Genomic DNA, 12,185 nt, shown 5'->3' with positions numbered 1-12,185 from the left:
CGATCATCCATTTTTCAAACCACTAATCAGATGGTTAGGATAATCCAATCAAAGTTGTTGAGAGAGGTGCACGATCAAAGGTGGCCCACATGATAGATCAGCGACATTGATGTTTATGTCTCTATTATTATAACTACAGTACAGGAAGTCCATGTTCCAAATAACTAATATGATGATTTGGGTCATTTGATCAAAGTGATTTGACAAGGATGGGGGTTTCATGCCTCATTTATAAACTGCAAGAGTTTCAACATGAGGTCATGTGTTCGAGCATCCATTGTGGTGTGAGTCTGTGGGGGTTGCATGTTAAAATAATAATAATAATAATTAAAAAGTATTGTCAATCAAAGTAAATCGAAAGAGGTGGGCAATCAAAGGTGAGCCCTACATGGTAGATGATTCACATAAATGCTTAGACATCTCTAGCATACTCAAAATAGACCATCAATTTCCCAAGCCACTAATCCAACAAAAAGTGGAACCCACATGATAACAATGCACCATCAATGCTTAGATGTCTCTAATACATTCAATATGGAACCTCCATTTCCCAACCTACTAATTGGATGATTTAGGTCATTTGATTAGAGTGATTTAAGAGGGATGGACAATCAAAGGTGGGTCCCACATGATGGATGCGCCACACCAATCTTGTACATCTATAGTATACTCGAAATGGTATGTCCATGTACTAAAATATTAATTTGATGTTTAGGATTCCAGTCGAAGGAATTTGAGAGGTATGGCCAATTAAAGACGGCTCGACATGGATTGGAGAGGGATGGCCAATAACAGATGTGCTCCACATGATGGACAGTTCACATATGGAAATCTCTCTTCTGGACCCAATATGGATTGGTTTTTTCTTCTGAACCTCTAATCAGATTATTAAGATTATCTAATGGAAGTGATTTGAGAGGATGAGGAATCATAGGTGAGCCCACATAATGTACAGTCCAAATTGTTAGGTTATTCGAAACAAAATGGAAATTAAAACTTTTCAAAAGTTTAGATTGTATGATTGAATTCAAAGGATCACCGTTTAGATATACAAATTTTTACGAAAAAGAGAACCTAAATCCAAAAACTAAGATTTACTAAATTGAAGACTGTCAATGAACTAAATTTATTTTTTTTCGATACTAAGCTTCTAATCTAAGAAGTCTCTCCCATATCTAATCGTAAACAAAAGATAAATGGAAACCAAAACCAAATATTTCATCACTCTTTGAGTTGGGCAAAGGAAAATGCACGTCCTCCATGTAAGTGGACCCCACACATGTCACACATGTAACAGAGAGGAGAGAGGGTTCTCTCTCTCTCTGGGTAATGTCTAGGGTAATGGGAGGCCAAAGATCTCCGGATTCACCATGTATTCTCTCTCTCTCTCTCTAGTTAGGATCTATTTGTAAGAAAGAAGATAGAATACAAGGGAGTGTTCCCACCTTATCTAATGCACCTATATCTAATCAATTCCTTCCACTACTATATTCATCTACCAAATATCCATGCCTATATAAATCAAGTGGTGGATCCCTTAATGTGGACCATCAAATTACCATCAAGGGCAATCAAAACAAAACACATTATATCTACATTTTGGATAAAAACTTTGAATGCAAATAGATTTTCATGCTTGTATGTAACAGCACAAACAAAACATATGAAAGTGACATACATAAGAAAAATATGCCAAAAACACAAATGTGGTGAGCTACTCTCATGATATAGGCTTTTATTGTGCAAATGCTTTAACACTAAAATGCTTTACTCCACATCTAAATGTTCTAAAGACAAATAGGGCTCACCATACATGGAAATATACTGTCTACATCATTAAGTAAAAATAAAATAACAATGGATGCATAATCAGATGAGATGAATGCATCTTTAAGTGGCACCCAAACAGGCCCTTACGGAATTCAAGGAGATGATTAATACAATCAGAACAACTCCTTTATATTAATAAAATCAAAGCAAAATATGTGTAGATGAAGTCTGAAATTTGGCCTACATGCTCAAGTGTGACATTAGATCACATCATGATCTCCAAGTGCATGTTAGAACCAACCCGAAAAAACCATTTTTTCGATGAATCTCTTCGTTAAAATCGCCATTAGCCATGTTCTTGCTACAATACACCGGGGGCAGCTTGTCGTGATTTTTAATTACCTCATCCTTCTGGGTTTTGTAATGAAATAACGGTCTCAAATGCCCCGGCCAGTGCCCTCACCTTACTCTTCCTCTGCCCTGCAAGCTTACTTGCCGTTTCTTCGATCACGTCGTTGTATGCCTGTGGCACCTCTTTCTTCCCTCGAATGTCTGTGTGCTTCGGTGTCGCATTTGTATTGTGAGGTGAGCCTTCCATGTCTCCATCGTGTTGCTCGTTGCTGCCTGCATTGTCGATATCTTTGCCATCACCATCTTCTGGATTGGTTATGACTTTTTTAATTTCAATCTTCAGCTTCTTGTCGACACCTTCCTCTCCATGCTCTTTGTCTGTCACTTCGTGATCTTCACGGACTAGACTTTCTTCAAAGTGTTGGTGGTTGGGCTCTCCATCACTTCTGTCTTCTTCTTCTTTGACTTCATGATCGCCTTCGCCTTCAGTGTTTTCGTCGATCTTCTCATCTACTTCTTCGTCAGTGGTGCCCACCTCATGTTCATCTAATGACGGTGAAGCATTGCAAGCTTTGTTCAAAATATTCTGATCAGCATCTTTGGCATTGTCAGGTGTTTGATCTTGTACCATAGGAATTTCCACTTGGGCATGTTCTTCGTCATCTGCTTTCAATTCCTCTACCGTAACGTCGTGGATCACTTCTTTCTCTTCTCCTTCATGACTAGTGCTAGTAGTAGTAGAAGTACTAGTTGCTTTGGTTTCTTTTTTCTTTGGAATTCCCACCTCCTTCCTCGTGCTCTTTGCCTTTCCAGCAGTTCTAACCATCTTACCCAAGATTGGTTTTGTGGAACTGGAAGTTTTAGGCAAGGAAAGCGACATTTTGAGCTGTTTCTCTTTGGAACCGGTGGAGAGAGGTGCTTTTGGAGTTCGAGATGGAGATGGAGGCTTTTCGAAGGATCTTCTAGTAGTCAGGCTCTTTGTTGTTGGACCTTCAGATGCTGGTTTCTTCACAATCTTGTGAGCTTCAAGGGTGGAGCTTATTGTCGGCTTGAGATAATGTGGGACTGGTTTTTCTGATGAGGTTGAACTGTCTTTGCCCGGCAAACCAGATACCGATGATTTGGAAGACGATCTGGGAGTCCTCCCATGCTGGGCGTCGATGTTTTGGGGTGTTGAAGGGGAAATGCTGCTCTTTTCCCTTCCATGACCAGTGCCATCTTTTGTTCTTGTAGGCATCTTGATCAAAAAGACCCTCTACACATGAAATGAGTGAGTGAGAAGGGAATTAGAACAATGTGAACTTTTGTTTTTATTTAAATTTTTTTTTTTTTTCAGTTTGGAAAAGTTGGGCCAACATAGTTCAGTGATCTAGACCATTGGTTTCTTGGGTTAACACAAATTGCCCCAAAAACCTCCCCAACAAGATGATCCTGAGCTTTGGCGTTTGTGGACTGAAGAGAAATACAACAAAAAAATCCACATCCAATTGGGTAAAAGACCCAAGATTGGCGTCGGCCATCATCGATTTTACTCCCAACAGATCAATGCCATTGATCACTGGACCATGGGCCCACTAGTAATACATAATTACTTAACATGACCTCAATATGTATCTGAGAACAAGATCTCTAATACATAATTACTGTTATCTAAAATAAGATTATATTGTTTTTAGGCATCTACCAAACAGGTTAGTTCATTGAGAGGAGAATGTTTGGCTGCGCCAGATTCCAATTGACGTTCGATCCAACAAGGCCACATTGATCAAAATTCACAAAGGGACTGAGCTTGAAATTGCACTTACATTACTTTCAAGTTTGGAAAAGTTGGGCCAACATAGTTCAGTGATCTAGACCATTGGTTTCTTGGGTTAACACAAATTGCCCCAAAAACCTCCCCAACAAGATGATCCTGAGCTTTCGCATTTGTGGACTAAAGAGAAATTCAACAAAAAAATCCACATCCAATTGGGTAAAAGACCCAAGATTGGCGTCAGCCATCATCGATTTTACTCCCAACAGATCAATGCCATTGATCACTGGACCATGGGCCCACTAGTAATACATAATTACTTAACATGACCTCAATATGTATCTGAGAACAAGATCTCTAATACATAATTACTGTTATCTAAAATAAGATTATATTGTTTTTAGGCATCTACCAAACAGGTTAGTTCATTGAGAGGAGAATGTTTGGCTGCACCAGATTCCAATTGACGTTCAATCCAACAAGGCCACATTGATCAAAATTCACAAAGGGACTGAGCTTGAAATTGCACTTACATTACTTTCAAGTTGGACATGAAAGGAATGGAATGAAATTTTGGGGGCTACTTTCTCATTATGAGTACTAAGGCAATTACAATATCAGCATTCTCTTCATGGAATTAAGGGTGCATCCTAACATGGACGTAAAAGAGCATTTGGAGGCACCTGGAATTGGATTTTAAACATTGTTCTGATAAAATGGAGATAATCCAATTTTAATTTCCTTCCTGAGCATTCATATCGAAGGTTCAGGTTCCAAATTGCAGTTGCATTGCATCCAAGTTGGATTTGAAAGAAACACAACTGCAATATAAGGGATACTTCTTCCTCGCGAGTGCTTGTGCACAGATTGAAAACTACGAGTACCATCTTCATTGAAACAAATGTCCCATTTTTTTCTACTGATTCTTTTTCTAAAATTAAATGTTTTCAAGTTTGGAGTGATCAGAGAGTTGTTTGCTATTGATCCCTTAGGCCTTGTTTGGTTGCCACTTAAAGATGAATTTGTCTTATTTTAGTTAGTGGTAATTATATATAGTAGGGTGCGTTTGGTTTCGCTGAATTTCATGAAAATTGGACCGATTAATCATGAAATTTCACGATATTTGGTGCAACCAAACGCACCATAATCACAATCACTATTAATTAAGATGATATGAACTCATTTTTAGATGGCTGCTACCAAACAAGGCCTTAGTGTTTCTTTTACTATGTTTTCATGCTTGTAATAAAATTAATCACTCTTTGATATAAATAAATAAATAAAAAGAAGAAAATTGCCTATCTAAAAGAAATTATTTTAATGGTTGATTTCATTTTCCCTTTTTCGTGGTCCACATGATGAGATGATCCGATGATTGGAACCGTCCATGTTCTCGATGCTATGTTTACAAGCTATCCCAAGAAACTTACACTGAACAGATGATTCAGGCCATCGCCATGTGAGGATGAATTTACAACATTGGAAAGAAGATTTTCAATTGCTTATATTCAACTCACAAAACCAGTGGACCATATGATCAAGGATCCCACCATGCATCACTCTACTGAGCCCACATGATGAGATGATCAGATAATCAGAACCGTCCAGGCTCTCAATGCTATGCAATACAGGCCACCCAAAGAAACTTACATATGTTGAACAGGTAATTCAGACCATCACGATGTGATCAGATGTCAGGATGATCAAGGAAGCCTGATTATTTCTCCATAAATTATCGACAGCAGTATGGCGGAAATGGACGGTTCCGATCATCTGACCATCTCATCATGACACAGAGAAAAAATTCCTAAGAGATCATGGTATGGTGCACGTACCTTGATTGAAGTATCAAGCAATGAACTTTTTCTGCATTTCCAAAATGAGAGAGAGAGAGAGAGAGAGTTCTTGTTTTTGAGGAAAACTGAATGAAATGAAAATGAATGGTGGAGAGAGATGGAAGGTATAAGGGGGGAGTAGGGTCACGTTCTAAGGGGATGGTGGGCCAAAATCCACTCATTATCAAACTAACAATACAAGTGGAATGCTGACAAAGTCAAAAGGAAAACGGTTGTTAACAAAATTTCTCTTTGACACCATTTGCCTGTAACTCAGGGTTGGCTCTGTGGGGCCTACCATTATGTCTGTATTATATCCACTCCGTCCATCCGTTTCTCTGTCTAATTTCAGGGATTAGGCCCAAATGCGAGGGAGATCCATAACTCAGGTTTGCCACACTGCAAGAAAAATAGTGGAGAATAGATGCTGACCATTGAAAACTTCATGGGGACTACAAAGGTTTTCGATCAGGTTGATATTTTTGTTTTCCCTTCACCAGATGGGAATCACCTAATGAACGGTTTTGATGGATATATAAACATCACGCTTTATCCCAGTAAGGTTTCAACGGTTGGTGTTTCCATCCTAACTGTTTACAGTGGTGTAGCTCAATTGGCTTTTGGATCTCCTTCAATTTTTGGCCCGTGCACTAAAATGAGCTGGAGAAACGGATGGATGGAATGGATATAATACAAACATCCAGGTGGGCCCCACTGAGCTTGGGATTAAATGCATCCGTTTATCCTGATCCATGAGCGCCACTTTTGGTGGCTCGTGTGAGATGGACCGAGGAAGACGCGAAGTTTCTGCGCAGTTGTTGAAGGGAGTCCGTGCAACAAATATCTCTATGGGCCCGCTGTGATTGGTGTGTGACATCCGCACCGTCCGTTATCTGATTCAGCTAAAAATATTACCCACCTAAAACTCAAGTGGGCCACACCACATGGAGAATTACGGATGGGGACTCCTATAATTGAAACATTCTTGGGCCTACAGGAGTTTTGAGGTCAAGCTAATATTTGATTTTTTGATTTTTATTTTTTCCTTACTCTTGATGGGACTTCCCTTATGAATGGTTTGGATGGCATATAAATATCATTGTGGGCACTGGAAGGTATCAATGGTAGCATCCCATTTGTGTTTTCTACTGTTGGGCATTTTGATTTTTGGATCAGCCTGGTTTTTGAGCCCATGTCCTAACATGAGCTTGATGAAGATAACGTTGCCCCTTGTAACTTCATGTAGCCTATAACTTCATAAGAAACTCTACATCTTCCGAACAAGATCTTAGTGCTGATTGTGCTCTTAAATACCTAAGAATTTACTAAACAACATTTCAATGTTCTTTCCATAGATTTATTATGTATTCATTGACCACACTAAATGTCTATGAGATATTCAGCCCATGCAAACCATCGCATATATGATACTCCCCGCTATACCCTTGTATGAGACCCGTGACATGTCTGAAACCTTATCTTTTATGCTCGGACATGACTTGGCTGACAATTTAAAGGGTTTAATAGCTTCCATGTGAAACCTCTCTAACACCTTCTGTACATAACCATTCCGAGACAATCACGACTTTTCAGACTCTCTATCTCTGTGAATCTACATGCGTAGGATCTTCTTCGTAGCGCCTAGATCATTTGTGTTAAACTCATTGCTTAACGGAGAGAAGCAAGAGTGTCTTCTTTTTATCTTTCGCAGCAATTAATATATCATCAACTTATAACATCAATAGAATATAAGACCCTTCCTTAAATACCATGTAGTATACGCAACAATCATACTCACATTTGAAATAACCACTCTCCAACATGTAGGAATCGAACCGCCTCTATTATTGTCTTAGAGACTATTTAAGCCTATACAATGACTTTTTTAGTCTACATACGTGATCTTCCTTGTGAAGCTCTTTGAATTATTTTGGTTGCTCAATATATATAACTTCCTCTAAGTTCCCATGAAGGAATGTCGTCTTCATATGTTCTCATGAAGAAATGTCATCTTCACATCAAGCTGCTCTAATTTCAAATTGGATTCTACTACCATAGCAAGTATCACTCTAATTGGCATATGTTTCTCTACCAGAAAAGAAAACATCATTGTAATCCACTCATTCCTTTTACGAGCACCATTTTGCTATAGGTCATGCCTTGAACTTTTTGTCATATTTTTTTATTAATACTTCATTCTTTTTTAATACTCACTCGCATTCTATAACCTTCTAACCTTTTGGAAGTTCTACCAACTCTCATGTCCAATTCTTGTGTAAAGATTTCATCTCCTCTACCATGGTCGATATCCATTTATCGCCATCTTTTTTAAACTTAACCTCTCGAAATATGAAGGGATCTCCACTACTAATGTGAAAGAAACCATATCTCTAAACCCATATCAAAATAAGGCTCTAAGGGCATGTTTGGCCAGACCGATCCCATGGGATTTGGAGGGATGGAATGGAATTTAAGGTAATGATGGTGGTGTCAGTGGATGTCGTCTAAACCCATGGGATGGAACGAATTCCAGGATGACGGAGTGCGTGTTTGGGATGGCGGTTGGATTTGGTGTAGACCGTGGATTTGCAGCCGGGCGTGTTTGGAGTAGACCTCTGCCATATCCAACGCCCGCGCATTTCATCGGCTATGTGGGCCCCACCATGATGTTTGTGTCTCATCCATGCCGTCCATCTACTTGCTGGATGAGCCGCTGTGATCTTTCATTATTTTTGGGGTGTTTGGTCGTTGTAGATTTTTACCATCTTTGAATCTGGTTAGACTCCCATGATAGTTTATCACCATCTAAGAGTGACATTAACTCGTCCAAGTTAATTCTTGTATGGACATACAGACCATCAAGGTTGTGGGACACATTGTTGATGGAGTGTACAACTATGATAGTGTACGGTGGAAGAGGCATTGCCATTTTTTTAATGGTGGTGAACGGTCACAGGAACTCAGATGAGGTGTGGGGTATAGCAGTGTATATCTTTTTTTCTTTTTTCTTTTTGTTTTTTCTATTTATTTCTTAAATCGATGGAGGGAATGGAGAAAACGGTGGGATGGATTCACCGAATCTGATCAAAATCCCAAGCAGCGTTTACGAGGGCGGCACCATCGCCCGTACAAATACTGGCCAAACAACTGGTGGGATGGACGAGTCTAGATAACCGCAGAAAATCGATAGATATCCCATATCCAGCGCCCGGCCAAACACGGCCTAATAGTTATTCTTTCCTTGTTCCTGGCTATACTTTCTTTTGGTATTCTGGTGATTGTTCCCCTGAGGGGGTGGTTAACAGTGAAGTGTGAACTGACAGTGGGTATACTAACAAGCTAAAAAAAAAGGTCAATTTACTGCTCTTGCTAAATTTCACCTTCAGTAATCAGCTCAACTGACTCCACTTATATTAACAATTTCTTTGTATCACCATGTATTTCTGACTTCTCTACAGCGTCCTTGTTGGCCTTCAACATCGATGCCTCATCGAAGATGACATATTTGTTAATGACCACCTTCTGAAAAACAGTATTCCAAAGCTAACTCTTAATACTTTTCTCATACCTAACAAAGATGCACCTTTTAGATTTGGAATCCAACTCCGTCCTTTATGTCTCTACATGTGTATGTATGTTGGACACCCGAATATCCTCAATCTCGAGTAATCGATATCCTTGCTTGTCCACGCTTCCTCTACAACCTTGGAGTCCAGAGCTGTAAATGGTGACTGATTCATAATATAACATGCCATGTTAACCGCTTCTGCCCATAATCTTTTAAACAGCCCCATGTGTAACCGCATATTTATCGCATTTTTCAATAGAGTTTTGTTCATTCTCTTTGTCACCTCGTTCCACTATGAGGCTTTTGGAGCTGAAAAGTGCCTTGTGATGCCCTGTTGTAGACACCCCATCTCGAGCTGTTAAGTTTTATTGAACAGAAACCATAATCCATACCCTTAACCCCGATTCAAACCCTCTAAACCCTAAAACCCCAAGAACCAACCCTAAAACTCAATTAACCCAATCACCGTAACCCGACAAAACCCTAAACCTGGTCTGGAGCCCAAACCTAGCTTATAGAGTCAACTCACTTAGTCAACCCACATAGCCTACCTAGTCAACTTACCTTGTCAAACCAAGTCCATAAACTCATTTGGCCCAAGCCCATTCCAAAGCCCAATTCAAAGAAAATGAGAGACAATAAGGCAACTTTGGAGGACCAAACTTATCCACATATACAGGGGGAGCCTCCCTCCGAAGCTGAAACCAAAAAGAAAAGACGAGTGGCACCCAGGGTGTCGCTCACCATGTGGTGTTGGCTGTACTTCAGCCAACTGCCTACTCATGTGTTGTTGTCTTCCTTGCTTATTTCATGCATATGTAAAATTTGACAATTACTTCGATGTCCCTCTTTTGATGAGCCAAAATTGCACATTATGCCATCCAAACCAAGACATGAGATTTTACCACATGACAATCTCAAATCCCAACCATCCAAATCCTTTTTAACCTTAAGCTCTGCAGGAATTATCAGAAAATCGGGACGATGGCTATAAATACCCCCCTTTCCCTTCATATTCAAAGTATCCTAAAAAAAAAAGAAAAGAAAAAAGAAGCTTCCCTTACCATTGCACAAGCATGTAAAAAGCATTCAAAAACCCTTTCACATTCCAAGTATCCATCCCATCAAGGAGAGCGAGGGTGAGAAAGAGAGCCTAGCCTAGGTCTAGCCCTAATACTAGCCTCTTAAACTAACCAAAGTTCAATCTAAGCCACTCAAAAAGATCCTTGCGACACTACCACCTACCCCGCTGTTTTCAATCAAGCTTCATATAGCCCATAACATTTGTATAGCGTAACATTCATTTTATCATTCAACACACTTTACATCAAATTGGCTCGAAAGCATGCTCTGAGATTTGCCGATTTAATCAGATCTTGCCTAACAGAAAACCTGTCAATTACTTCACAATTTGTCACAAGCATTACATACATTCATATAAGAGAACTTAATCCTAACCATCATGAACAATCAATACCTTATGAAGTAGATATCGTACATCTGTATGGACAAAGTGGGTACCTAGCACCTTCACTCTCTGTAATTGTGATTCCTTACCTAAAATCTTTAATTGCAAAACTAAAGAGTTAGGGTAGGAAATCTTCGGATCCATACTCTAACGTTTCTATAGGGTCTAGCCAACTATATATAGGAAAAAATTGCCAGTGGCAACTCTGGTAAAACATAATTAATTAATCACAAGTGTAGAAAGTCATCGAAAGAGGTAACCCGTGGAGAAAGCAACCTTGAGTCGGTTTTGGCCCGGGATCCCAATGTCCACACCTACCTTGATGGATGCATTTATATCTATGACTTTAATATGTTTTGTCGGCTCATTTTAGGGCATGGTCCAAAAATGAGGTGGATCAAAATCTCAGGTGTTTGGAATCAATGAATCGTTAGCAATCTTACAAGTTAAAGCATTATGAGGATAGATGTTACAATACATTAGAGAAGACGAAATTCCAAGCCCCCCTTAATACATGGCTTGGATGTGCTATAAAAGGGCACGCCATACCCACACAACATGTCAATGTCCGTTGTCCCTTGTTTTTCACACACGTGTGCTTTAAAAAGAACCGGTCTTCTCGATGCATTTTCTTTGCAACTAATGTAAGTTGTGGAGCAATGTAACTATTTTATAGTTTGGATCAACTTAGATGGTGGGCCATAATAGATCTTCACTATTTCCAGGCAAAAGGTTGAGGGGTCATTTGCCAACATGGATTCAGTATGAATTCGAAGCCAAATCACAATTATCATGGATTCCATGCGAATCGGAATCCTCGGTTGTGGGCACAGTGTGCATTGAGTTCCATGAAATAAAATTTTATGTCTAGCAAACGAAGTGAAACCATGTCATTTTTTAAGCATACAACAAATGTATTTTTATGAATTCTCACATGCAGCCCATTGTGATGTTTATGTGAAATTCACCCTAATCACCGGGTGCATCATCCCATTTTAGCCGTAAGGCCGAAAAATGAGTCGTCTGATTGAAAATAATATGTGGGGCAACGCTCACCCTCCAAATTAATTTCCTTCATGTGGCCTACCTTAATCATGGATGTGCTTGATTTTAGTCTTGAGGCCTAAATTTATGCTTACCATCTAACGAATGAAGTGGATTTCCATACAGTCATCCAGATATGCTCTTAAAAAAATCAAGGGCGAGCGTTCTTCTCCCAATTGTTTGCCTTCGTATGGTCCACTTGAATCACAAATCGAGCCGAATTTTTTTACTGCAGTTAAAATGGGGTGACACATCTGGTGATCTGGGTGGATTTCACTTAAACATCACAGTGATGCCTAATAATTCTTAAAGTAGATTTGAGGTGATTTTAATGCAGAAGCTGGTTGATGGGCCACTATAATGTTTATGTGAAATCCACCCTTATCTTCAAGTGCA

The 12,185-nt window shown here is 39.5% G+C and overlaps 1 protein-coding gene across 1 annotated transcript; it reads right to left on the bottom strand.

Annotated features, from left to right (window-relative positions):
* Positions 1 to 1,804: 1,804 nt before the first annotated feature.
* On the bottom strand, positions 1,805 to 5,770 carry LOC131256108 (uncharacterized). Its single transcript, XM_058257156.1, has 2 exons — positions 5,710 to 5,770; positions 1,805 to 3,376 (listed from the first exon to the last, which is right to left on the bottom strand). Exon 2 carries the CDS (start codon positions 3,356 to 3,358, stop codon positions 2,174 to 2,176), a length of 1,185 nt encoding a protein of 394 aa, XP_058113139.1. The 5' UTR covers positions 3,359 to 3,376; positions 5,710 to 5,770; the 3' UTR covers positions 1,805 to 2,173.
* Between the last annotated feature and the right edge of the window lie 6,415 nt (positions 5,771 to 12,185).

The sequence above is a fragment of the Magnolia sinica genome, chromosome 9, assembly GCF_029962835.1.
Source record: "Magnolia sinica isolate HGM2019 chromosome 9, MsV1, whole genome shotgun sequence".
NCBI lineage: Eukaryota > Viridiplantae > Streptophyta > Magnoliopsida > Magnoliales > Magnoliaceae > Magnolia > Magnolia sinica.
Note: the sequence above shows the minus strand (reverse complement) of the source record. Positions and strands in the feature narration are given on the sequence as shown.

Coding starts and splice junctions, on each gene's coding strand:
- LOC131256108 (XM_058257156.1), bottom strand. CDS start 3,358: ATGCCTACAAGAACAAAAGATGGCACTGGTCATGGAAGGGAAAAGAGC.